The 27,986-nt window shown below is 36.6% G+C and overlaps 1 protein-coding gene across 2 annotated transcripts; it reads right to left on the minus strand.

Moving 5' to 3' along the window:
• Positions 1 to 581: 581 nt before the first annotated feature.
• LOC143247669 (uncharacterized) lies at positions 582 to 27,986 on the minus strand. Of its 2 annotated transcripts, none has more exons than XM_076496053.1 (3): positions 27,365 to 27,986; positions 19,900 to 20,044; positions 582 to 1,212 (listed from the first exon to the last, which is right to left on the minus strand). In XM_076496053.1, the coding sequence occupies exons 1-3, from the start codon at positions 27,477 to 27,479 to the stop codon at positions 885 to 887; spliced, it is 588 nt and encodes a 195-aa protein (XP_076352168.1). In that variant the 5' UTR covers positions 27,480 to 27,986; the 3' UTR covers positions 582 to 884. The 2 variants fall into 2 exon arrangements, with proteins under 2 accessions (XP_076352168.1, XP_076352167.1); XM_076496052.1 differs by having other exon boundaries at positions 27,356 to 27,986.

The following is a 27,986-nucleotide window of genomic DNA, read 5'->3' on the forward strand; positions in this document are numbered from 1 at the left end:
TTTCATATATCTGTTTTTCCCATTATTCCTTTCTCTTTTATCTAAAAGGAAAATCGTTAGACAAATAGAGTTTTCTATAGCACTTTGTGTATATTATGGCTCACAATGTATAATACTAATCTATATACTTTCTCTGTTATTTATTTTTAAAATTTTCTTGTTTCCTAGAAGTTTCAAACTTCCTTGAACGGTCTAAATTTTTGTTGTTTTATGTAAAATTGTTTTCAAAAGTGAACATTAAATTTACCACCAGGATACCAATTTGTCTTATAGCAAAGCCACATCGGGCTATCTGCTGTGTTCATCGAGGGGAATCGAATCCCAGGTTTTAGCGTTGTAAATCCGAACACTTACTGCTGCACCAGCGAGGGAACAACTGATAGTGCCACCATCACCTGGTATTTCCAGATGGTTACCCCACCAAGTATTAAACCAAACCAGACACTGGGTGTCTACTGGGGATCACACGATTTATTTTTCATTGTGGTATAAACAATGGTTATAATAAATGTGATTTTTCTTTGCAGAATTAAAAAAAAAAACATCACCGAAACTTCCAATATATTCAAAATGTTTTATTTATAAGTGGAAAGATGGAAAATATTTACATTTGCTATTGGACAGAACGGTGGAGTGTAAGAGGTAAAAGCTGACAAAGAAGGGTGGATATTCCTGTTCTTAAATCTCGTGCACACGAGACAAATCATGAAAAGATCACTTGAGTAATAATGAGGCACTTAATATCCAGCAAGTCCACTTTGAATAACAAAGACAAGATTAGAAATCTTTGAGCTCAGGTTAGCTGACCACTATGGAAAGCTGGGTTGTTTTTGTTTCGTCCACAAAGAATTGAAACGCATGTTGTTTTAACAACAAACGTTGTGCTACCTGTAGACAACGTCCCCCATTTCTTCATTAAGGTCACCAGAATTTTCAATGAATGAAGGCTCTTCTCGAAATGTTACTTCTGCTTTGGATCCTTGTCTGAGACGGCCATTCTGAGGCGCGTGCAGAACGGCACTAGTGGTCAAAAACTTCACCTGATGATGGGTACTTTTGGAAGCACGTCTGGAGTAAATCATGCCTGAAGACGGCTCGGCCTCGATCTCTGCTTTGTCTTCTAGTCTTGGACCAATTTCAGACGAAGAATCTCGTGAAAAGAATGATGGCCTCTCCCGAAATCCTGGAATTTCTAAGGTTACAGCTCGCATTCTGGAATATGAGATTTATAATACAGTATTTGGTCTCGTACCGAACACAACGACAAATCTTATAAATGGTTACCAGTGCAATATATATTATATATTGTTTAGTCTGTTATTATCAATTGAGTGTGTGTGTCTTTTTGGCAAAATAGTCATTACAGTAAGTGTGATGATCGGTTCAACATTATATTCTCACTGCCATGGATTTATATACTTACGATTCTAAATATTTGAACTAAGTGTGCAGATACAGCAGTTGGAAACTTAGATTTGAAGGTTTTATAACGAGAAAATATTATGTTTCCACTAGAATTTGAATATTCATCGTACAGGCCTCCTGTACTTAAATAACGCCCTTGTGAAAAAGATGCAAGCAGTTAGAACCTACTTTAATTTTTCGCCCCAGGACTGAATGCCCCAACAGCAATTCCATGGATCAAGTTTCTGTATCGTATCTCCCTTAAGGTGGGGATTATGCCCAAGTGAAGAGTTAATATAACTTTAAAATGCAGCAAGAGACCTTTTGGTCCATTTAAGCTGTCCTGTTCACAAAATAAGACTAAACATTTAAAACCTGGAATTATTATTGAAGACGTTTTCAAGCATTTCCTTAAACTAACTGTATATGTCACATCTGAAGGAAATCTGTTCCAAAGACCAATCACGTTGTTAGAAAAATAAAGATGTCTTAGCTGAAGATGACGTCTGTTCTTCCAAAATATATATTTAAGTCCCTAGTCCTACCATCCTCATCATTAAGTATGAAGCAGCAACACTCTTAATTCACTTAATATTAGAGACCTCAATTGAATTTCGTCTAACTCTTATTGTGTTTCAAGGGAAAACGAATTCAGAGATCTTAAAAGATTCTCCTATAATAACACTTCCATCCAAGCCATTTTCCTAATTGTCCTTTTATGAGCCTCGTCCAACAATTTGGTGTCCTTTCTGAGGTAGGCAGTGCAAGATCGAGCGCAAAGTAATTCAAATGAGGCCTAGCCACATTTAAGGAGAAATGTTTAACTCAGGGATGTAAAGAACATACATATTGTTACTTGTAGCTCGGTTCCAGCCCCCCCCCCTTTTCTCCCCTGTGTATCAGGGGTCCGTAGACTCTCCCTGAGTCTGATTTCACACAGATACAGAAGTAATTTTCAAAGAAGGTACGCAGATGCTCCTGGGAATTAACTGTCTTTGCCGATCAGCGAAAAACAAATAGGGATAAAAGTAAATATTCTCATTAATATTTCCCGAAATCTGGAGTTTCGCTGGAGTAAGCCGATTTGGTGCAAACATTTTTACAAGTTAGTGTGAACTGGGAATAATTTTTTTTTGAATGCGTGTAATGGAAATTATCTCTGATGCAGGTAATCTAGGATTGTGGGATACCGCACTAGAGTACCTGACCCAGTAGGTTTATGGATACGACATAGAATCCGTTCAGTCATGTCGTAGAAATCTAGCACTTTTTTTTTTGTTTGTGTTTGTTCTTTTTTAGCTGTTTATTTTTATCCGGGAAAACGTTTTATTCTTTTGTGGTTATAAATTTATTTTTGCAGAATTGTTTCATTTTTTTGTATACGACTATTTTATCCTGGGAAAGCTCTTTTGTACATAAAGGATAGAAATGAAATTAACGTGTTTTAATAGATTATTATCTCCAAGGAACTGTAATGGAAGATTTAAAAGTTATTTAATTATTCATTAAAGCATTTTTAACTTTTCTAGTTTCGATTACGTAGCAGCGTCGTTATTAGGCTTAAGATCATCTTAGATTCTAGTTTACTCAGGGAAGTGAAATATGACACAACGGTTCTTATATTAAATACTTGCTTATTGGTGGGCCCGATATGTCCAGTTAAGGCGTTCGACTGTTAATCTGAGGGTCGTGGGTTCGAATCCCCGTAGCACCAAACATGCTCGCCATTTCAGCCTTGGGGGCGTTATAATGTTATGGTCAATCCCACTATTCGTTGGGAAAAGAGTAACCCAAGAGTTGGCGGTAGGTGGTTATGACTAGCAGCCTTCCCTCTAGTCTTACACTGCTAAATTAAGGACGGCCAGCGCAGATAGCCCTCGTGTGGCTTTGCGCGAAATTCAAAAACAAACAAATAAAGCTTACTGGTGAAAGATTGTTAAAAGATAGATGCTTGCAGTGGCGTATTTAGGTAAAAGTTAGAGGAGGCTCAGCTGTAGGGCCAATGGCCTTTGTGGGACCCCATTGATAATTTTATTCCATGTAAAATTACATGTATTGTAGGGCCCACAAAATTATTAGTCCCACATAACCTTAAGTCCACAACTGTGTGTTTATTTTTTTTACTCTGAGTTTTGTCCTATAAATGAAATAACAAAAACTGAGACTCTGTAATAAATATATAAAGATCGTAACTGGTCATTTTGCTTTGGTCTGTAATGGTGTTTAGATATTTTCTGCCCTAACCCTAACGTAAGGAAGTATCTTAGTAACGTTAATCTTGATTTCTCTGTTTCGAGTTTCGCGCAAAGCTACACGAGGGCTATCTGTGCTAGCCGTCCCTAATTTAACACTAAGACAAGAGGGGGGCAGGTAGTCATCACCACCCACCGCCAACTTTTGAATTACTCTTTTACCAACGAATAGTGGGATTGGCCGTAGTGCGACGGGAATTCGAACCCGCGCCCCTCAGATTAATATTCGAGCGCCCCCTAACCATGTGGCTGTGCCGGGGGCCGTTAACTTTTACCTAAGTTAATTTAACTAATTATGATATCTTGAAAAAATATTAATAACGTTAATTTGTAGTCTGAGCTGATTAATAACGTTAATTCGTAGTCTGAGCTCAATTAATAACAGGCCCGGCATGGCCAAGCGCGTTAAGGCGTGCGACTCGTAATCTGAGGGTCGCGGGTTTGCATCCCCGTCGCGCCAAACATGCTCGCCCTTTCAGCCGTGGGGGCATTATAATGTGACGGTCAATCCCCATATTCATTGGTAAAAGAGTAGCCCCAGAGTTTGCGGTGGGTGGTGATGACTAGCTGCCTTCCCTCTAGTCTTACACTGCTAAATTAGTGACGGCTAGCGCAGATAGACCTCGAGTAGCTTTGTGCGAAATTAAAAAATTTGATTACGTTAATTTGTAGTCTGAGCTCATTTAATAACGTTAATTCGTTGTCTGAGCTGATTAATAACGTTAATTCGTAGTCTGAGCTATTGGGAACACATTGAATGTTACCGAAACGTCTTTTATGTGTCCTATAGTATTTAGCCGTTGACATAGCATCTCATAGAACGACTCTGAGTTTTTCCAAGTTCAAAATTTTATTTCATATCACCACCATCTTTTGACCTATTTGAGATCTAATTACAGTTTTGGACTCAGAAGGTCAAACTTTTTTCGATTGATGTATTTGATCATACTCAAGGTCTCATAGATTAACTTACTCTAATCGTGCCTAAAATAATTTTAATTTAAGGGTAGTCGGTAGAGATCCTAATGAGTAATATAACTGAATCGGTTATGTACCCCCGCCCCATGTTTGATATAGCTAGCGCACAAAAATATAACTAATAGGAAGGGAAAAAAACGTAACAGATGAAGTTACTCTAATCCTGCCTAAAAGAGTTACAACTGGCGTAGATATTGAGGATTCCCCTCTTGTTCTAGTGACAACTAACCAACACAGTATTTATTTGTTTTAAGGTAGTTTGTTATTTCAAAGTCGCAACCATCTAATTTACAGCAATAACTGTTTTGGACACGTTTCTATCTAAATGTCATTGTTTAACAGATGTCTTATTAATTAGCAAAGGACAATTTCGCGGGAAGGTGTGGAGCGCTCTCTACATAGAAGATTTAATACCGCTATTAAACGGGAAATGTTTGAGTAGCTTCCAGTGTAAGAAACTTATTAACTTGAACCAGGTTAAATAAATCATGTATAACTAAATATAATAAAGAAAAATGAGACGAATTGACTTGGGGTGTAATAAACTATCTAATGTAATTAGTAAAGACGTAATTAACAGGCGTGATTAGGAACACGACTCCGTAGACTGTTGTACAACCTTTGAAACTGTCCAATGATGACTTTGAAACGATTTGTTAGATTGAGGTATAGACACATAATCAAATGCCTAAAGACAAACGACTCCATGGTCTAACTGTTAGGCTAAGTCCTTATAGTAAACTTTTCAAAATACAATCTCAAACCACCCATTGAAACACCTTTAACTTCGTTTTGTTACCTCCCCTCTAAAAAAAGCACCTTTAAAACCTATAAATTTAAAGTTCAAGCTATATTTGTTGTAAAAAAAACACCGCCGAAGCATTTCGACTTTGTTTTATTAACGATACTGTAATTGTACAACCCAATACGAATCAGTTGAAATATAATTCTCTTGTAGCATTTTGATGTGTGCGTATGTGGGGATGTGTGTGTGTGTGTATGTGTGTGTGGGGGGGTGTTTGGACATCGTTAAATTAATTATCAGTAGAAAATCTCTTATCACAAAATAACAGATTTCTTCATGGAAACATTTATAGATTAGTATAAAAATTCACATTTAATGTTAGTCAGATATGAATTATATACTTAACTGGTTGTATTGATTCTTGAAACTACAGATTGATAGATATTTCTAAATCAAAACGAATCTGAAAGGCCCGTTACTTTTAAATCACTGTTCTAGATCAAAACGAATCTGAAAGGCCCGTTACTTTTAAATCACTGTTCTAGATCAAAACGAATCTGAAAGACCCGTTACTTTTAAATCACTGTTCTAGATCAAAACGAATCTGAAAGACCCGTTACTTTTAAATCACTGTTCTAGATCAAAACGAATCTGAAAGGCCCGTTACTTTTAAATCACTGTTCTAGATCAAAACGAATCTGAAAGACCCGTTACTTTTAAATCACTGTTCTAGATCAAAACGAATCTGAAAGACCCGTTACTTTTAAATCACTGTTCTAGATCAAAACGAATCTGAAAGACCCGTTACTTTTAAATCACTGTTCTAGATCAAAACGAATCTGAAAGGCCCGTTACTTTTAAATCACTGTTCTAGATCAAAACGAATCTGAAAGGCCCGTTACTTTTAAATCACTGTTCTAGATCAAAACGAATCTGAAAGACCCGTTACTTTTAAATCACTGTTCTAGATCAAAACGAATCTGAAAGGCCCGTTACTTTTAAATCACTGTTCTAGATCAAAACGAATCTGAAAGGCCCATTACTTTTAAATCACTGTTCTAGATCAAAACGAATCTGAAAGGCCCGTTACTTTTAAATCACTGTTCTAGATCAAAACGAATCTGAAAGGCCCGTTACTTTTAAATCACTGTTCTAGATCAAAACGAATCTGAAAGGCCCATTACTTTTAAATCACTGTTCTAGATCAAAACGAATCTGAAAGACCCGTTACTTTTAAATCACTGTTCTAGATCAAAACGAATCTGAAAGACCCGTTACTTTTAAATCACTGTTCTAGATCAAAACGAATCTGAAAGGCCCGTTACTTTTAAATCACTGTTCTAGATCAAAACGAATCATAAAGGCCGGTTACTTTTAAATCACTGTTCTAGATCAAAACGAATCTGAAAGACCCGTTACTTTTAAATCACTGTTCTAGATCAAAACGAATCTGAAAGACCCGTTACTTTTAAATCACTGTTCTAGATCAAAACGAATCTGAAAGGCCCGTTACTTTTAAATCACTGTTCTAGATCAAAACGAATCTGAAAGACCCGTTACTTTTAAATCACTGTTCTAGATCAAAACGAATCTGAAAGACCCGTTACTTTTAAATCACTGTTCTAGATCAAAACGAATCTGAAAGGCCCGTTACTTTTAAATCACTGTTCTAGATCAAAACGAATCTGAAAGACCCGTTACTTTTAAATCACTGTTCTAGATCAAAACGAATCTGAAAGGCCCGTTACTTTTAAATCACTGTTCTAGATCAAAACGAATCTGAAAGGCCCATTACTTTTAAATCACTGTTCTAGATCAAAACGAATCTGAAAGGCCCGTTACTTTTAAATCACTGTTCTAGATCAAAACGAATCTGAAAGGCCCGTTACTTTTAAATCACTGTTCTAGATCAAAACGAATCTGAAAGGCCCATTACTTTTAAATCACTGTTCTAGATCAAAACGAATCTGAAAGACCCGTTACTTTTAAATCACTGTTCTAGATCAAAACGAATCTGAAAGGCCCGTTACTTTTAAATCACTGTTCTAGATCAAAACGAATCATAAAGGCCCGTTACTTTTAAATCACTGTTCTAGATCAAAACGAATCATAAAGGCCGGTTACTTTTAAATCACTGTTCTAGATCAAAACGAATCTGAAAGACCCGTTATTTCAAATCACTGTTCTAGATCAAAACGAATCTGAAAGACCCGTTACTTTTAAATCACTGTTCTAGATCAAAACGAATCTGAAAGACCCGTTACTTTTAAATCACTGTTCTAGATCAAAACGAATCTGAAAGGCCCGTTACTTTTAAATCACTGTTCTAGATCAAAACGAATCTGAAAGACCCGTTATTTCAAATCACTGTTCTAGATCAAAACGAATCTGAAAGACCCGTTACTTTTAAATCACTGTTCTAGATCAAAACGAATCTGAAAGACCCGTTACTTTTAAATCACTGTTCTAGATCAAAACGAATCTGAAAGGCCCGTTTCTTTTAAATCACTGTTCTAGATCAAAACGAATCATAAAGGCCCGTTACTTTTAAATCACTGTTCTAGATCAAAACGAATCTGAAAGACCCGTTATTTCAAATCACTGTTCTAGATCAAAACGAATCTGAAAGACCCGTTATTTCAAATCACTGTTCTAGATCAAAACGAATCTGAAAGGCCCGTTACTTTTAACTCACTGTTCTAGATCAAAACGAATCTGAAAGACCCGTTACTTTTAAATCACTGTTCTAGATCAAAACGAATCTGAAAGGCCCGTTACTTTTAAATCACTGTTCTAGATCAAAACGAATCTGAAAGACCCGTTATTTCAAATCACTGTTCTAGATCAAAACGAATCTGAAAGACCCGTTACTTTTAAATCACTGTTCTAGATCAAAACGAATCTGAAAGACCCGTTACTTTTAAATCACTGTTCTAGATCAAAACGAATCTGAAAGACCCGTTATTTCAAATCACTGTTCTAGATCAAAACGAATCTGAAAGGCCCGTTACTTTTAAATTTTTTTTTTTTTTTTTTACTTTTTTTTTTTTTTTTGTTCTAGATCAAAACGAATCTGAAAGGCCCGTTACTTTTAAATCACTGTTCTAGATCAAAACGAATCTGAAAGGCCCGTTACTTTTAAATCACTGTTCTAGTTCAAAACGAATCTGAAAGACCCGTTACTTTTAAATCACTGTTCTAGTTCAAAACGAATCTGAAAGACCCGTTACTTTTAAATCACTGTTCTAGATCAAAACGAATCTGAAAGGCCCGTTACTTTTAAATCACTGTTCTAGATCAAAACGAATCTGAAAGGCCCGTTACTTTTAAATCACTGTTCTAGATCAAAACGAATCTGAAAGACCCGTTACTTTTAAATCACTGTTCTAGTTCAAAACGAATCTGAAAGACCCGTTACTTTTAAATCACTGTTCTAGATCAAAACGAATCTGAAAGGCCCGTTACTTTTAAATCACTGTTCTAGATCAAAACGAATCTGAAAGGCCCGTTACTTTTAAATCACTGTTCTAGATCAAAACGAATCTGAAAGGCCCGTTACTTTTAAATCACTGTTCTAGATCAAAACGAATCTGAAAGACCCATTACTTTTAAATCACTGTTCTAGATCAAAACGAATCTGAAAGACCCGTTACTTTTAAATCACTGTTCTAGATCAAAACGAATCTGAAAGGCCCGTTACTTTTAAATCACTGTTCTAGATCAAAACGAATCTGAAAGACCCGTTACTTTTAAATCACTGTTCTAGATCAAAACGAATCTGAAAGGCCCGTTACTTTTAAATCACTGTTCTAGATCAAAACGAATCATAAAGGCCCGTTACTTTTAAATCACTGTTCTAGATCAAAACGAATCATAAAGGCCGGTTACTTTTAAATCACTGTTCTAGATCAAAACGAATCTGAAAGACCCGTTATTTCAAATCACTGTTCTAGATCAAAACGAATCTGAAAGACCCGTTACTTTTAAATCACTGTTCTAGATCAAAACGAATCTGAAAGACCCGTTACTTTTAAATCACTGTTCTAGATCAAAACGAATCTGAAAGGCCCGTTACTTTTAAATCACTGTTCTAGATCAAAACGAATCTGAAAGGCCCGTTACTTTTAAATCACTGTTCTAGATCATAACGAATCTGAAAGGCCCGTTACTTTTAAATCTCTGAGAGACGTTTCTAACTTTGTCCTTAGATTACAGTTTCCTTTCAAGTTGCCTCTCTCTTCCTACCAGGCCCTGCATGGTCAGGTGGGTTAAGGCGTTCGACTCGCAATCCGAAGGTCGCGGGTTCGAATCCCCATCGCACCAAACATGCTCGCCCTTTCAGCCGTGGGGGCGTTATAATGTTACGATCAATCCCACTAACCGTTAATAAAAGAGTAGCCCAAGAGTTGGCGGTGGGTGGTGATGACTAGCTGCCTTCTTACACTGCTAAATTAGGGGCGGCTAGCGCAAATAGGCCTTAAATAGCTTTGTGCGAAATTCAAAAAACAAACAAACAAACAAACCCTTCCTACCAGCTGGCCATACCGGGCCAGGACAACGGTAATCCAACGGTCGCAGGTTCGAATCCCCATCATGCCAAACATGCTCGCCCTTTCAACCGTGAGGGCGTTATAATGTGACTGTCAAGCCCAGTATTCGTTGGTAGAAGAGTAGCCCAAGCGATGGCGGTGGGTGGTGATGGCTGAATGCCTTCTCTCTAGTCTCACACTGCTAAATTAGAGACGGCTAGCGCAGATAGCCCTCGTGTAGCTTTGCGCAAAATTCAAAACAAATAGTCCTATCCTCTAGTGGCTCAACGACAAGTCAGAGGTATTATAACACTGAAAGTTGTCTTTCCATACCTCTGATGGGCATTGTACATTGGGCGAGCATGTTTGGTGCGACCGGGATTCGAACCCGCGACCCTCAGATTACAGTCTTAACCCACCTGGCCATGCTGGGCCGCATTTCTTTTTGTATGGTGATTGTAGAGAAATTGTTTCTGTAACTGGACAGCCGCGTAACTGGTCAGTGTAATCAAATTAAGTATTATAGTTCGTAAACCGTAAACCATTGTTGTTGTTATAATGCAATGTAATAAAATATTCCAAACAGTATAAATATGAATCGTGTATCGGAGATCACTCGAACTGACTAAACAAATATCAATACTTGACTTAATTTGTAGTAACAGTACAAAAGCTAGTGAACTGTTTAAAGCCATTTGGACAAACGATACAAAGGCAGTGGTGTATTTGTGATAATTTGAACTAACAGTACAAATATTATTGATGTTGTTCAGGTGATCTGAAGTTTAGTACAAAGGTTGTTGATGTAGTTCAGGTAATCTGAAGTTTAGTACAAAGGTTGTTGATGTAGTTCAGGTAATCTGAAGTTTAGTACGAAGGTTGTTGATGTAGTTCAGGTAATCTGAAGTTTAGTACAAAGGTTGTTGATGTAGTTCAGGTAATCTGAAGTTTAGTACAAAGGTTGTTGATGTAGTTCAGGTAATCTCAAGTTTAGTACAAAGGTTGTTGATGTAGTTCAGGTAATCCAAGTTTAGTACAAAGGTTGTTGATGTAGTTCAGGTAATCTGAAGTTTAGTACAAAGGTTGTTGATGTAGTTCAGGTAATCCAGTTTAGTACAAAGGTTGTTGATGTAGTTCAGGTAATCTCAAGTTTAGTACAAAGGTTGTTGATGTAGTTCAGGTAATCTGAAGTTTAGTACAAAGGTTGTTGATGTAGTTCAGGTAATCTGAAGTTTAGTACAAAGGTTGTTGATGTAGTTCAGGTAATCTCAAGTTTAGTACAAAGGTTGTTGATGTAGTTCAGGTAATCTCAAGTTTAGTACAAAGGTTGTTGATGTAGTTCAGGTAATCTGAAGTTTAGTACAAAGGTTGTTGATGTAGTTCAGGTAATCCAGTTTAGTACAAAGGTTGTTGATGTAGTTCAGGTAATCTCAAGTTTAGTACAAAGGTTGTTGATGTAGTTCAGGTAATCTGAAGTTTAGTACAAAGGTTATTGATGTAGTTCATTATATTCTATTAAGTTTTGGCATTATTTAATTCTGTTACTTGTTTAAAAGAATCCTGTGTTTGAAATTTAAGTTGATCAGTTGGATGTCCTCGAGAAGTTGTGAAAATACAAACTAAAGACATTTAATAATAAAACAAATCTTTAATACGTTTCTTTTACTAATTCTTTGTTTACATGTCTGTGATTGGAATATAAGATCTTGACATTTCTTATTACGTCCTTTTCATATATTTATCACTGATACTAAAATTCAAGTCTTTGATCAAAGTTTCTTACAAAGATAAAACAGTACCCATAATTCCTTCTTTATATATTTGGATATGTTGATATTGTTGTTTTTAAATGTTTACTTGAAGAAAAGAATGGTTTTCTTCTTCCTGTGTATTTTTATACCATGTTTGGAATGTTGGCTCCAGTAACTTGAAGGATAAGAAGTGTAAATGGTATTTCTCAAGTGGTCAAGTAATTGGAGCTAATCGTTGTTTAATAATATGTTTATTTGAAACACCCGCTGGCTTTGACACAATTCTAGGTTTTAACCGTTACTGTTTAATGTCTGGAAATTGTACATTCGAAGATGGATGTTTCACTACGACGGCTGCTGGACTTGAGGTTGAGACAGTTGTGGTTGTCCGTGAGTTCCATACAAAAATAGGCAACTCTCTTTATTCCTGGTGTGGTTAGAGGGTTGAATCAATTTACTCCTGGTGTGGTTAGAGGATAAATCAATTTATTCCTGGTGTAGATAGAGGGTTGAATCAATTTATTCCTGGTGTGGATAGAGGGTTGAATCAATTTATTCCTGGTGTGGATAGAGGGTTAAATAAACTTAAAGTTATTCCTGGTGTAGATAGAGGGTTAAATCAATTTATTAATGGTGTGGTAGGAGGGTTGAATCAATTTATTCCTGGTGTGGATAGAGGATTGAATCAATTTATTCCTGGTGTGGATAGAGGGTTAAATCAACTTAAAGTTATTCCTGGTGTAGATAGAGGGTTAAATCAATTTATTAATGGTGTGGTTAGAGGGTTGAATCAATTTATTCCTGTTGTGGATAGAGGGTTGAATCAAATTATTCCTGGTGTAGATATAGGGTTAAATCAACTTAAAGTTATTCCTGGTGTAGATAGAGGGTTAAATCAATTTATTCTTGGTGTGGTTAGAGGGTTTAATCAATTTATTCCTGGTGCGGATAGAGGGTTAAATCAACTTAAAGTTATTCCTGGTGTAGATAGAGGGTTGAATCAATTTATTCCTGGTGTGGATAGAGGGTTGAATCAATTTATTCCTGGTGTGGATAGAGGGTTAAATCAACTTAAAGTTATTCCTGGTGAAGATAGAGGGTTAAATCAATTTATTAATGGTGTAGATAGAGGGTTGAATCAATTTATTCCTGGTGTGGTTAGAGGGTTGAATCAATTTATTCCTGGTGTAGATAGAGAGTTAAATCAACTTAAAGTTATTCCTGGTGTAGATAGAGGGTTAAATCAATTTATTAATGGTGTAGATAGAGGGTTGAATCAATTTATTCCTGGTGTAGATAGAGGATTGAATCAATTTATTCCTGGTGTGGTTAGAGGGTTGAATCAATTTATTCCTGGTGTAGATAGAGGGTTGAATCAATTTATTCCTGGTGTAGATAGAGGATTGAATCAATTTATTCCTGGTGTAGATAGAGGGTTGAATCAATTTATTCCTTTTGTGGATAGAGGGTTGAATCAATTTATTCCTGGTGAAGATAGAGGGTTAAATCAATTTATTAATGGTGTAGATAGAGGGTTGAATCAATTTATTCCTGGTGTAGATAGAGAGTTAAATCAACTTAAAGTTATTCCTGGTGTAGATAGAGGGTTAAATCAATTTATTAATGGTGTAGATAGAGGGTTGAATCAATTTATTCCTGGTGTAGATAGAGGATTGAATCAATTTATTCCTGGTGTGGTTAGAGGGTTGAATCAATTTATTCCTGGTGTAGATAGAGGGTTGAATCAATTTATTCCTGGTGTAGATAGAGGATTGAATCAATTTATTCCTGGTGTGGATAGAGGGTTAAATCAATTTATTAATGGTGTAGATAGAGGGTTGAATCAATTTATTCCTTTTGTGGATAGAGGGTTGAATCAATTTATTCCTGGTGTGGATAGAGGGTTAAATCAATTTATTAATGGTGTAGATAGAGGGTTGAATCAATTTATTCCTTGTGTAGATAGAGGATTGAATCAATTTATTCCTGGTGTGGATAGAGGGTTGAATCAATTTATTCCTGGTGTGGATAGAGGGTTAAATCAATTTATTAATGGTGTAGATAGAGGGTTGAATCAATTTATTCCTGGTGTAGATAGAGGATTGAATCAATTTATTCCTGGTGTGGATAGAGGGTTGAATCAATTTATTTCTGGTGTGGATAGAGGGTTAAATCAATTTATTAATGGTTTGGATAGAGGGTTGAATCAATTTATTCCTGGTGTGGATAGAGGGTTGAATCAATTTATTCCTGGTGTGGATAGAGGGTTAAATCAATTTATTAATGGTGTAGATAGAGGGTTGAATCAATTTATTCCTGGTGTAGATAGAGGATTGAATCAATTTATTAATGGTGTAGATAGAGGGTTGAATCAATTTATTCCTGGTGTAGATAGAGGATTGAATCAATTTATTCCTGGTGTGGATAGAGGGTTGAATCAATTTATTCCTGGTGTGGATAGAGGGTTAAATCAATTTATTAATGGTGTGGATAGAGGGTTGAATCAATTTATTCCTGGTGTAGATAGAGGATTGAATCAATTTATTCCTGGTGTGGATAGAGGGTTGAATCAATTTATTCCTGGTGTGGATAGAGGGTTGAATCAATTTATTCCTGGTGTGGATAGAGGGTTAAATCAATTTATTAATGGTGTAGATAGAGGGTTGAATCAATTTATTCCTGGTGTAGATAGAGGATTGAATCAATTTATTCCTGGTGTGGATAGAGGGTTGAATCAATTTATTCCTGGTGTGGATAGAGGGTTAAATCAATTTATTAATGGTGTGGATAGAGGGTTGAATCAATTTATTCCTGGTGTAGATAGAGGATTGAATCAATTTATTCCTGGTGTGGATAGAGGGTTGAATCAATTTATTCCTGGTGTGGATAGAGGGTTAAATCAATTTATTAATGGTGTAGATAGAGGGTTGAATCAATTTATTCCTGGTGTATATAGAGGATTGAATCAATTTATTCCTGGTGTGGATAGAGGGTTGAATCAATTTATTCCTGGTGTGGATAGAGGATTGAATCAATTTATTCCTGGTGTGGATAGAGGGTTGAATCAATTTATTCCTGGTGTAGATAGAGGATTGAATCAATTTATTCCTGGTGTAGATAGAGGATTGAATCAATTTATTCCTGGTGTGGATAGAGGATTGAATCAATTTATTCCTGGTATGGATAGAGGGTTGAATCAATTTATTCCTGGTGTGGATAGAGGGTTAAATCAATTTATTAATGGTGTAGATAGAGGGTTGAATCAATTTATTCCTGGTGTAGATAGAGGATTGAATCAATTTATTCCTGGTGTGGATAGAGGGTTGAATCAATTTATTCCTGGTGTAGATAGAGGATTGAATCAATTTATTCCTGGTGTGGATAGAGGGTTGAATCAATTTATTCCTGGTGTAGATAGAGGATTGAATCAATTTATTCCTGGTGTAGATAGAGGATTGAATCAATTTATTCCTGGTGTGGATAGAGGGTTGAATCAATTTATTCCTGGTGTGGATAGAGGGTTGAATCAATTTATTAATGGTGTAGATAGAGGGTTGAATCAATTTATTCCTGGTGTAGATAGAGGATTGAATCAATTTATTCCTGGTGTGGATAGAGGGTTGAATCAATTTATTCCTGGTGTAGATAGAGGGTTGAATCAATTTATTCCTGGTGTAGATAGAGGATTGAATCAATTTATTCCTGGTGTGGATAGAGGGTTGAATCAATTTATTCCTGGTGTGGATAGAGGATTGAATCAATTTATTCCTGGTGTGGATAGAGGGTTGAATCAATTTATTCCTGGTGTGGATAGAGGGTTGAATCAATTTATTCCTGGTGTGGATAGAGGGTTGAATCAATTTATTCCTGGTGTGGATAGAGGGTTAAATCAATTTATTAATGGTGTAGATAGAGGGTTGAATCAATTTATTCCTGGTGTAGATAGAGGATTGAATCAATTTATTCCTGGTGTGGATAGAGGGTTGAATCAATTTATTCCTGGTGTAGATAGAGGATTGAATCAATTTATTCCTGGTGTGGATAGTGGGTTGAATCAATTTATTCCTGGTGTAGATAGAGGATTGAATCAATTTATTCCTGGTGTGGATAGAGGGTTGAATCAATTTATTCCTGGTGTGGATAGAGGGTTAAATCAATTTATTAATGGTGTAGATAGAGGGTTGAATCAATTTATTCCTGGTGTAGATAGAGGATTGAATCAATTTATTCCTGGTGTGGATAGAGGGTTGAATCAATTTATTCCTGGTGTAGATAGAGGATTGAATCAATTTATTCCTGGTGTGGATAGAGGTTGAATCAATTTATTCCTGGTGTAGATAGAGGATTGAATCAATTTATTCCTGGTGGATAGAGGGTTGAATCAATTTATTCCTGGTGTGGATAGAGGGTTAAATCAATTTATTAATGGTGTAGATAGAGGGTTGAATCAATTTATTCCTGGTGTAGATAGAGGATTGAATCAATTTATTCCTGGTGTGGATAGAGGGTTGAATCAATTTATTCCTGGTGTGGATAGAGGATTGAATCAATTTATTCCTGGTGTGGATAGAGGGTTGAATCAATTTATTCCTGGTGTGGATAGAGGGTTGAATCAATTTATTCCTGGTGTGATAGAGGGTTGAATCAATTTATTCCTGGTGTGGATAGAGGGTTAAATCAATTTATTAATGGTGTAGATAGAGGGTTGAATCAATTTATTCCTGGTGTGGATAGAGGGTTGAATCAATTTATTCCTGGTGTAGATAGAGGATTGAATCAATTTATTCCTGGTGTGGATAGAGGGTTGAATCAATTTATTCCTGGTGTGGATAGAGGGTTAAATCAATTTATTAATGGTGTAGATAGAGGTTGAATCAATTTATTCCTGGTGTAGATAGAGGATTGAATCAATTTATTCCTGGTGTGGATAGAGGGTTGAATCAATTTATTCCTGGTGTGGATAGAGGATTGAATCAATTTATTCCTGGTGTGGATAGAGGGTTGAATCAATTTATTCCTGGTGTGGATAGAGGGTTGAATCAATTTATTCCTGGTGTGGATAGAGGGTTGAATCAATTTATTCCTGGTGTGGATAGAGGGTTAAATCAATTTATTAATGGTGTAGATAGAGGGTTGAATCAATTTATTCCTGGTGTAGATAGAGGATTGAATCAATTTATTCCTGGTGTGGATAGAGGGTTGAATCAATTTATTCCTGGTGTAGATAGAGGATTGAATCAATTTATTCCTGGTGTGGATAGTGGGTTGAATCAATTTATTCCTGGTGTAGATAGAGGATTGAATCAATTTATTCCTGGTGTGGATAGAGGGTTAAATCAATTTATTAATGGTGTAGATAGAGGGTTGAATCAATTTATTCCTGGTGTAGATAGAGGATTGAATCAATTTATTCCTGGTGTGGATAGAGGGTTGAATCAATTTATTCCTGGTGTAGATAGAGGATTGAATCAATTTATTCCTGGTGTGGATAGAGGGTTGAATCAATTTATTCCTGGTGTAGATAGAGGATTGAATCAATTTATTCCTGGTGTGGATAGAGGATTGAATCAATTTATTCCTGGTGTGGATAGAGGGTTGAATCAATTTATTCCTGGTGTGGATAGAGGGTTAAATCAATTTATTAATGGTGTGGTTAGAGGGTTGTGTCAATTTATTCCTGGTGTGGATAGAGGGTTGAATCAATTTTGACAACAAAACCCTTGAAATTCTCGATATAATAATAAAATATAATTATTGTTACAGAATTTACCAGGAACGAAAGACAAAGTAAAAAGGAAGTGAACAACAAATAATAAATTAATTGTCCTTTCTGGCTACAACAAACAGTAAACAACGTCCAACAGATGATAAACAATTTCGGACAAGTCTTCCTTCTATAGTTCCATTAAATCCACATCAGAATGATAAAAAACTCCATGTTGCTAATTTGTTTTCACAGTTTAAAGAAGTCCTCGTTCGAAACCACTTCCTATAAAATCTGTAAGCCTTCAAGTAAATTACCAGAACTGTTCCGTGAGTCCAACTAAAAACATTTTGTATTTTTATAGAAATATAAAATCGAATTCCCCTCTTGCACGTGCTTTTGTGACGTCACACACTTCTGTCGGACTGTGTGTAAGTTTAGTCAGTGTTTGGTGTTAACTTCAGATTTAGTGTAGTGCCATATGACGTAATGAAGTTATTAAAACTCCAAAACATGAAATATCTCTACAACAAATTGAACTTGGTATACATTTAAAGTTCTAAATGCATTGTTTGTGTGCCGTTTGAGGATACAAGTACTATTACTCGTGTACTAACAGGTTAAGTGCTCATAAACGGTTGCAAGAACTCTGTCATTTGTAAAAGTACCAAAACACAACATGTTTTATAATCGAGTGATATAACCTTAGGTACAGCACACAGCAAGCAGTAACAAGTTATAACTTTAGGAGTAACAGACAATCATCATTCAATAGTTAAATAGCAAACGTTTTTATATTTGTATAACCCTGGAAGCAGTACACAGTAAGTTATGCAGTAACAGTTGATAACCTTAGTAGTAGCAACAAACGTTGTATAGTGTAGTAACAGTGGAAAACCATAGTACCATCAACAAACGTTGTGTCGTGTAGTAACAGTGAATAATCTTAATAGTAGTAATAAACGTTGTGTCGTGTAGCAACAAACGTTGTGTCGTGCAGTAACAGTTGATAACCTTAGTAGTAGCAACAAACGTTGTGTCGTGTAGTAACAGTGGATAACATTAGTAGTATCAACAAACGTTGTGTCGTGTACTAACAATGGATAACCTTAGTAGTAGCAACAAACGTTGTATCGTGTAGGAACTGTTGATAACCTCAATAGTAGTAACAAATGTTGTGTCGTGTAGTAACAGTTGACAAACTCAGTAGTAATAACAAACGTTGTATCGTGAGGTAACAGTTGATAACCTCAGTAGTAGTAACAAACGTTGTGTCGTTAGTAACAGTGGGTAATTTTTGTAGTTGCAACAAAGGTTGTGTGGTGTAGTAACAGTGGATAACCTTAGTAGTAGCAACAAACGTTGTTTCGTGTAGTAACAGTGGGTAACCTTAGTACTAGCAACAAACGTTGTGTCGTGTAGTAACAGTTGATAACTTCAGTAGTAGTAACAAAGGTTGTGTCGTGTACTAGCAGTTGATAACCTCAGTAGTAGTAACAAACGTTGTGTCATGTTGTAACAGTGGGTAACCTTTGTAGTAGCAACAAACGTTGTGTCGCGTTGTAAGAGTGGGTAACCTTAGTACTAGCAACAAACGTTGTGTCGTGTAATAACAGCGGATAACCTTTGTAGTAGCAACAAATGTTGTGTCGTGTAATAACAGCGGATAACCTTTGTAGTAGCAACAAACGTTGTGTCGTGTAGTAACAGTGGGTAACCTTAGTAGTAGCAACAAACGTTGTGTCGTGTAGTAACGGTGGATAATTTTAGTAGTAGCAACAAACGTTGTGTCGTGTAGTAACAGTGGGTAACCTTAGTAGTAACAACAAACGTTGTGTCGCGTTGTAAGAGTGGGTAACCTTAGTACTAGCAACAAACGTTGTGTCGTGTAATAACAGCGGATAACCTTTGTAGTAGCAACAAATGTTGTGTCGTGTAATAACAGCGGATAACCTTTGTAGTAGCAACAAACGTTGTGTCGTGTAGTAACAGTGGGTAACCTTAGTAGTAGCAACAAACGTTGTGTCGTGTAGTAACGGTGGATAATTTTAGTAGTAGCAACAAACGTTGTGTCGTGTAGTAACAGTGGGTAACCTTTGTAGAAGTAACAAACGTTGTGTCGTGTAGTAACAGTTGATAACCTTAGTAGTAGCAACAAACGTTGTGTCGTGTAGTAACAGTTGAAAACGTCAGTAGTAGTAACAAACGTTGTGTCGTGTAGTAACAGTGGATAACCTTAGTAGTAGCAACAAACGTTGTATCGTGTAGTAACAGTTTATATCCTTAGTAGTAGCAACAAACGTTGTGTCGTGTTGTAACAGTGAATAATCTTAGTAGTAGGAACAAACGTTGTGTCGTGTAGTATCAGTTGATAACCTTAGTAGTAACAGGAAAAACTCAAACATTAGTGATAACAGAACACTTATTGTCATAAGTATAGAAACACGTTGTTTACAAAAAACTAAATAAAACAAGAACACAAGAGATCCATTTAGAATCTACACCAATAAACCAGACACTTAAGAGCGACACTTACCCTGCCTTTAAACGTCTCATGTGCTCACGTTTTCGGTCTCGCTGTGCTCTGTGTCTCAGGGCACAGATGATTGCGAAAGCAAACAGTGGAAAGCTAATAATACAAGAAACAATCGGAATCACGACTGGTCGAGCATCGAGGGAAACTGAAAAGAAAACATTTTATCAGAATTGATTTATTTCGCAGAATCTACAGTTATGTATTTAACCTCTGATTAAGTGTCACTCTTTTATCTGTTCTGTTCTTCTTTAATAAAGAATGACTTTACACAAACTAGGGCCATGTTTAACACCACGAGATAATAGTGGTTGTACACTAACTAGGGCCATGTTTAACACCAAGAGGTAATAGTAGTTGTACACTAACTTGGGCCATGTTTAACACCAAAAGGTACTAGTAGTTGTACACTAACTTGGGCCATGTTTAACACCAAGAGGTAATAGTAGTTGTACACTAACTAGGGCCATGTTTAACACCAAGAGGTAATAGTAGTTGTACACTAACTTGGGCCATGTTTAACACCATGAGGTAATAGTAGTTGTACACTAACTAAGGCCATGTTTAACACCACGAGGTAATAGTAGTTGTACACTAACTTGGGCCGTGTTTAACACCACGAGATAATAGTAGTTGTACACTAACTTGGGCCATGATTAACACCAAAAGGTAATAGTAGTTGTACACTAACTTGGGCCATGTTTAACACCAAGAGGTAATAGTAGTTGTACACTAACTAGGGCCATGTTTAACACCACGAGGTAATAGTAGTTGTACACTAACTTGGACCCTGTTTAACACCACGAGGTAATAGTAGTTGTACACTAACTATGGCCATGTTCAACACCACGAGGTAATAGTAGTTGTATACTAACTAGGGCCATGTTTAACACCACGAGGTAATAGTAGTTGTACACTACCTTGGGCCATGTTTAACACCAAGAGGTAATAGTAGTTGTACACTAACTTGGTTCATGTTTAACACCACGAGGTAATAGTAGTTGTACACTAACTTGAGCCATGTTTAACACCACGAGGTTATAGTAGTTGTACACTAAGTAGAGCCATGTTTAACACCACGAGGTGATAGTAGTTGTACACTAACTAGGGTTATGTTTAACACCACGAGGTAATAGTAATTGTACACTACCTAGGGCCATGTTTAACACCACGGGGTAATAGTAGTTGTACACTAACTAGGGCCATTTTTAACACCACAAGGTAATAGTAGTTCTACACTAACTAGGGCCATGTTTAACACCACGAGGTAATAGTAGTTGTACACTACCTTGGGCCATGTTTAAAACCAAGAGGTAATAGTAGTTGTACACTAACTTGGGCCATGTTTAACACCACGATGTAATAGTAGTTGTGCACTAACTTGGGCCATGTTTAAAGCCATGAGGTAATAGTAGTTGTACACTAACTTTGGCCATGTTTAACACCACGAGGTAATAGTAATTGTACACTATCTAGGGCCATGTTTAACACCATGGGGTAATAGTAGTTGTACACTAACTAGGGCCGTTTTTAACACCACAAGGTAATAGTAGTTGTACACTAATTAGGGCCATGTTTAACACCACGAGGTAATAGTAGTTGTACACTACCTTGGGCCATGTTTAAAACCAAGAGGTAATAGTAGTTGTACACTAACTTGGGCCATGTTTAAAGCCAAGAGGTAATAGTAGTTGTACACTAACTTGGGCCATGTTTAAAGCCAAGAGGTAATAGTTGTTGTACACTAACTAGGGCCATGTTTAACACCACGAGGTAATAGTAGTTGTACACTAACTTGGGCCATGTTTAACACCACGATCTAATAGTAGTTGTACACTAACTAAGGCCATGTTTAACACCACGAGGTAATAGTAGTTGTACATTAAATAGGGCCATGTTTAACACCACGAGGTAATAGTAGTTGTACACTAACTAGGGCCGTTTTTAACACCACAAGGTAATAGTAGTTGTACACTAATTAGGGCCATGTTTAACACCACGAGGTAATAGTAGTTGTACAATACCTTGGGCCATGTTTAAAACCAAGGGGTAATAGTAGTTGTACACTAACTTGGGCCATGTTTAAAGCCAAGAGGTAATAGTAGTTGTACACTAACTTGGGCCATGTTTAAAGCCAAGAGGTAATAGTAGTTGTACACTAACTTGGGCCATGTTTAACACCACGAGGTAATAGTAGTTGTTCATAAACTTGGGCCATGTTTAACACCACGAGGTAATAGTAGTTGTACACAAACTTGGGCCATGTTTAACACCACGAGGTAATAGTTGTTGTACACTAACTAGGGCCATGTTTAACACCACGAGGTAATAGTAGTTGTACACTAACTAAGGCCATGTTTAACACCACGAGGTAATAGTAGTTGTACATTAACTAGGGCCATGTTTAACACCACGAGGTAATAGTAGTTGTACACTAACTTGGGCCATGTTTAACACCACGAGGTAATAGTAGTTGTACACTAACTATGGCCATGTTTAACACCACGAGGTAATAGTGGTTGTTCACTAACTAAGGGCATGTTTAACACCAAGAGGTAATAGTAGTTGTACACTAACTTGGGCCATGTTTAACACCACGAGGTAATAGTAGTTGTACACTAACTAGGGCCATGTTTAACACCACGAGGTAATAGTAGTTGTACACTAACTAAGGCCATGTTTAACACCACGAGGTAATAGTAGTTGTACACTAACTAAGGCCATGTTTAACAACGCGAGGTAATAGTAGTTGTTCACTAACTAAGGTTATGTTTAACACCACGAGGTAATAGTACTTGTTCACTAACATGGGCCATGTTTAACACCACGAGGTAATAGTGGTTGTACGCTAACTAAGGCCCTGTTTAAACACCACAAGTTAATCATCATTTCGGTTCTATGTTCTAATCAAATCGCTCTAACGAAACTGAATATCAAGATAATTTAATTTTCCAGTTTTTTCTCTATTTTTTATTAAAACCAAAATTCGCATTTAGTTCATTGTTTTTTGAACTTTGATCACAGTTGTGTATTTTCATTTATTTTACTTGTAAGCCCCCTGCTAGTACAGCGGTAATTCTACGTATTTGAAACGCTAAAATCAGGGGTTCGATTTTCTTCGGTGGGCTAAGCAGATAGCCCGATGTGGCTTTGCTATAAGAAAAACACACACACACACATTTGCTTGTAAATCAACAGTTTTTAAAGTAATTACACTAACAAACTAAAAGTAATTATTAACTTATTAGTAGGAGATTATTTTGTGTGTATGTGTGTGCGTTCAAATGCAGTCCGATTCGTTGAAATTAGTGTAAGGCGTGGCTTAGTGACCAGCTTGCTGGTTTATTACAGCTAAGTAGGCCAAAAGTTCAGCCTCCAATATGCTACCGGACAGTCTCTGCATTTTCAGATATTACACAAGTAACAGTCTGTTTTTTTTATAATTGTAACCTTGTATGCGGCAGGAGCTGATCTTAGCCTTTGTCTCTCTCCCCCATTCGTGGAAGAAAGTGTTCAGGGTGAAACACCAAACCTCGAGGAAATAGCGGGGACCCCCTTACTTGTTGCTTCTTATTATATTTACACCACATGCAGGAAAAGAAATGTGTACTGGGGTTATTTGTTGCGTGTTGACAACTTGAAACTTTCAACATACAAGTAGATATTGTATGAATGGAAATTTGGCTAGGCGCGCCCTTGTGGATAGCGTATTGGATTGTAACTCCGAGGGTTTATGGTTCCAGTCCCCTACTACAGGTTTTCCTAAATTGAGGGTCGCAGAAAAGTGTCGGCGATGGGGGGTTGGGGGAGAACGGGACATACACAAAGTGGACTATACAGGTGAGGTACTGGGTGTCATTGAGGTCTACTGAGGTAGAGTCATTGGGTGAATGGGGGTGGGCTCAGATAGAATGATGTTCTTAGAAACTGGGAAACTCCACATTATTCCGTTAGGGTATCCATAGTGTTGGCAGTGGGTGTTTGATCACATGTCTTGCTTCTTATCTATAAGTTCAAAAGTAAGGAAAGTTAACGCAGGCAGTCCTTGTTTAGCTTTGCGCGAAATTCTAGAAGACAAAAACAGAAAAGCAAAAGTGAGTTTCCCGGATGTGAAACTTGTTCGTTGGTAATTAAGCACCACGCATGTGTTAATACCTTTACATTGTCAAATCAGCGGAATTCAGAACAAGCCTCATAAAAATAAAAACCTCTACCAAACCACCTGCTTGTTTATATCCAGAAAATGTTATGTAGAAAGGAGATATTGTTTTTATATTCCACTTGGAAGTAATGTGAAAAGGAATATGGAAATCAAAAGTTATAAGGTAAATGTCTGTTTGTATATATACATGACATATTTTATTCAGTGTTCATAAAGACAGTAGAAATCGTAACACACTTACCTACACAAACAAAATGGACAATTATCATAACAGCGTGGAAGCAATGAGGTAAAACTAGCATACGTAGATGTGGTCAGTGTTCTAATAAACAGCATCTTAAAGAGATGAAAGCAAATAAAACTAAATGTGAAACTTAGTCTCTGCAAACTTAAGTTAAACTCGTGTTTTCATTGTGTACAAGGGCACTAAAAGCCAAGGAAGTCCAAGCGAAGCCTCATCTAATCTGTGGGCTAATGAAACTCCAACTACAGTAGGTTTCAATTTTTATGATTTTTTCTCGTTTTTCCGGATATTCCTGTACAAGAAATTGAAATAAATGGTGAATATTTCTTGCTCATGAATCTCTTCTCTCTTAAGAAAATGCTTATTGGAAACGCTTCTCTCGTTTTTCCATACCATAACAATGAGTGACTAATTCGTCTGTAATGTTTAATAAATTATCCTCTACCATTCCGACTGTACTCGACTTTACGGTTAGGCTTTTTAATAAAAGAAAGTAGGCCTAGTCCACTTGGCACAATGAGTCTGTACAGTGTTAGCAAATGTTTTTAATGTTGTATTTTTTAATAAAAGAAAGTATGCCTAGTCCACTTTGCACAATGAGTCTATACAGTGTTAGAAAATGTTTTTAATGTTGTATTTTAATAAAAGAAAGTAGGCCTAGTCCACTTGGCACAATGAGTCTGTACAGTGTTAGCAAATGTTTTTAATGTTGTATTTTTTAATAAAAGAAAGTATGCCTAGTCCACTTTGCACAATGAGTCTATACAGTGTTAGCAAATGTTTTTAATGTTGTATTTTTTAATAAAAGAAAGTAGGCCTAGTCCACTTGGCACAATGAGTCTGTACAGTGTTAGCAAATGTTTTTAATGTTGTATTTTTTAATAAAAGAAAGTAGGCCTAGTCCACTTGGCACAATGAGTCTATACAGTGTTAGCAAATGTTTTTAATGTTGTATTTTTTAATAAAAGAAAGTAGGCCTAGTCCACTTTGCACAATGAGTCTATACAGTGTTAGCAAATGTTTTAATGTTGTATTTTTAATAAAAGAAAGTAGGCCTAGTCCACTTGGCACAATGAGTCTATACAGTGTTAGCAAATTTTTTAATGTTGTATTTTTTAATAAAAGAAAGTAGGCCTAGTCCACTTGGCACAATGAGTCTATACAGTGTTAGCAAATATTTTTAATGTTGTATTTTTTAATAAAAGAAAGTAGGCCTAGTCCACTTGGCACAATGAGTCTATACAGTGTTAGCAAATGTTTTAATGTTGTATTTTTAATAAAAGAAAGTAGGCCTAGTCCACTTTGCACAATGAGTCTATACAGTGTTAGCAAATGTTTTAATGTTGTATTTTTAATAAAAGAAAGTATGCCTAGTCCACTTGGCACAATGAGTCTATACAGTGTTAGCAAATGTTTTTAATGTTGTATTTTTTAATAAAAGAAAGTAGGCCTAGTCCACTTGGCACAATGAGTCTATACAGTGTTAGCAAATTTTTTAATGTTGTATTTTTAATAAAAGAAAGTAGGCCTAGTCCACTTGGCACAATGAGTCTATACAGTGTTAGCAAATATTTTAATGTTGTATTTTTCGGCAACAACTTTTTTATTTTTGTTTAACTTCGATAAGAATTATAAGGGGCTAGGTTTTGCATAAAAAAATGTGCTTGTTTATTTTATTTCGTGTGGACTTGCTCGGTGGTCCGTTAGCGTTTAGGGATTTGACAATGCTACAGTGTAACTGTTAGCTCGTTAGACGTAACGCGTGTAAATTATTAACCTTATCTTAAGTAAGACAACGTCAAGTCGTGTCTAGTGAGCTTTCTTTATAAGCTAAACATTCAATATAAATGGGAAACTTATTTTCGGCCCTGTTCCGTAAGTCGGTTAAGTTTCGATCTCTCCTTCCTGATTCACTGTTCCGCCACGCGTGTAAGTTCGTACCTAACGGATTTTGGACTATTCATCAAGGAAGGAGGAGGCGTGATTTGAAGGGGGGGCCTTTCCTCCCACCTTCTTCCTGTATACACACGAGTCATCATAATAATAATAATCTGAAACAATATTTTGTTCCCCACCCTACACTCCTCAAAATTTGTTCACATCTCCCGACGGTAGAAGAAGGTATGGCTATTTGGACAATTAAAAAACAAAGTTATGGTTTTAGTTATTCACAGTATGATGGAGATGTTTGGTTTGTTCAGTTGGTTTCCTTAAGAAATTAATATTATGAAAAACAACAACAACTAAAGCAGGCCTGGCTTGGTTAGGGGGCGCTTACTTCGTAATTTGAGGGTCACTGATTCGAATCCCCGTTACACTAAACATGCTCGCCCTTTCAGCCGTGGGAGAATTATACTGTACGGTCAATCCCACTATTCGTTGCTATATTAGAGACAGCTAGCGCAGATAGCCCTCGTGAATTTCCAAGCAAACCAAACCAGGCAACGAAACCCAGGTTTTTACTCATTCATTGGACACATTAAACTTACGTTATCCAGGTCTTTAACTGATTTAACAGATTAAGTAACCCAATCTAATTCCATCAAACTGATTAACTTTTCAAATTAATAATTAGACGAATGTTTTAGTTCTAGTGTACAAATATTTTTTCGTGGATGTTTAGGCTGGTTTTATTTATACTGCGTTTAGTCAAAACTTTAGGTCATGTGGTGATTGCAGTTTTTAACTTTCCACGTGACGCGATGTTTTGTTATATATCAAATTGATAAACCTTATTTTATTGTGTACTTACTGTTCCTGGTCGAAAGCAACCTAAGCCAAAACGATCATATTTTGTGAACATTTCGGCTTACAAACCAAAACTTACGGAATGCATCTGCATGTTTGGTGAACCTTAGGCTTGACTGGTTGTTTCACAACATGATTGTAAAAATGATTTAATATGAAATACAGGAATAGATGAACCGTGATAAATCTTAGGTTTAACTGGTTATTTCATAAGATAATTGTACTGAAACATAGGAGGTGCACTGGAATATTAAAACCGTTTAATACCAGAAACTTATAACGTACATAATATTAAGTCAACGTACAGGGCTCACCTGTAGGCTTAGGAAAAGGAAGGGTAAACCTTCCCATATCATGTTGGGAAACTTCAGGTACGGTTGTAGCAGTTGAGAGCATTGTCGTGTTTGTAGCAGAACCAGTAGACATCATTTATACTGATGAAACATTGATACAGACGACACTAAATAAATTGGAAGTAGAGGTCCAGTGGTAGGTGTTCATGCGTCATTGTCGCTGGCTTCTCAGCTGTCTTCGCATCAAGTCTTTTCTCCGAAGGAGTGTTCTGGGCTCGATTCTCTCTTCAGCAAACTCTTGAGAAAGAGACAGTAGAATGTACAGAATTACTTTAACGTCAAAAATGAATACGATCCATTATAATGATGTATTCAGTTGGCTTCAGTCGACACTTTGTTATGACTGAATCGGAACATGTTTGCGCTATTAAAAAAATATTAAACTGCGCATGCGTATTTTGAGGAGAAGTAACTTCGATTATCACTTCTGTAGTTACAGTGCACAGAAGTGATTCTCGTTTTTTTCTCGCAACTATACAAAATAAAAGGGAGTGAACAAGCACGTCTAAAGATATCCTAGTGCAGGTGTCAAGTGTCGTATACAGCATTGACAGGCAGCGTGCGTCTCGCTCCGCGAACCAAC

This window comes from Tachypleus tridentatus, chromosome 3, assembly GCF_004210375.1.
Source record: "Tachypleus tridentatus isolate NWPU-2018 chromosome 3, ASM421037v1, whole genome shotgun sequence".
Classification (NCBI taxonomy): Eukaryota; Metazoa; Arthropoda; class Merostomata; order Xiphosura; family Limulidae; genus Tachypleus; species Tachypleus tridentatus.

What these genes read in the sequence shown, in the direction of transcription:
- LOC143247669 (XM_076496052.1), bottom strand. Translation starts at nt 27,479, where the DNA reads ATGATGTCTACTGGTTCTGCTACAAACACGACAATGCTCTCAACTGCT. An exon ending in TAAGCCTACAGGTGAGCCCT is followed by an intron (nt 20,045 to 27,355) that starts GTACGTTGACTT and finishes TTTTCTTTTCAG; the next exon opens with TTTCCCTCGATGCTCGACCA. An exon ending in ATGAGACGTTTAAAGGCAGG is followed by an intron (nt 1,213 to 19,899) that starts GTAAGTGTCGCT and finishes CTCATATTCCAG; the next exon opens with AATGCGAGCTGTAACCTTAG.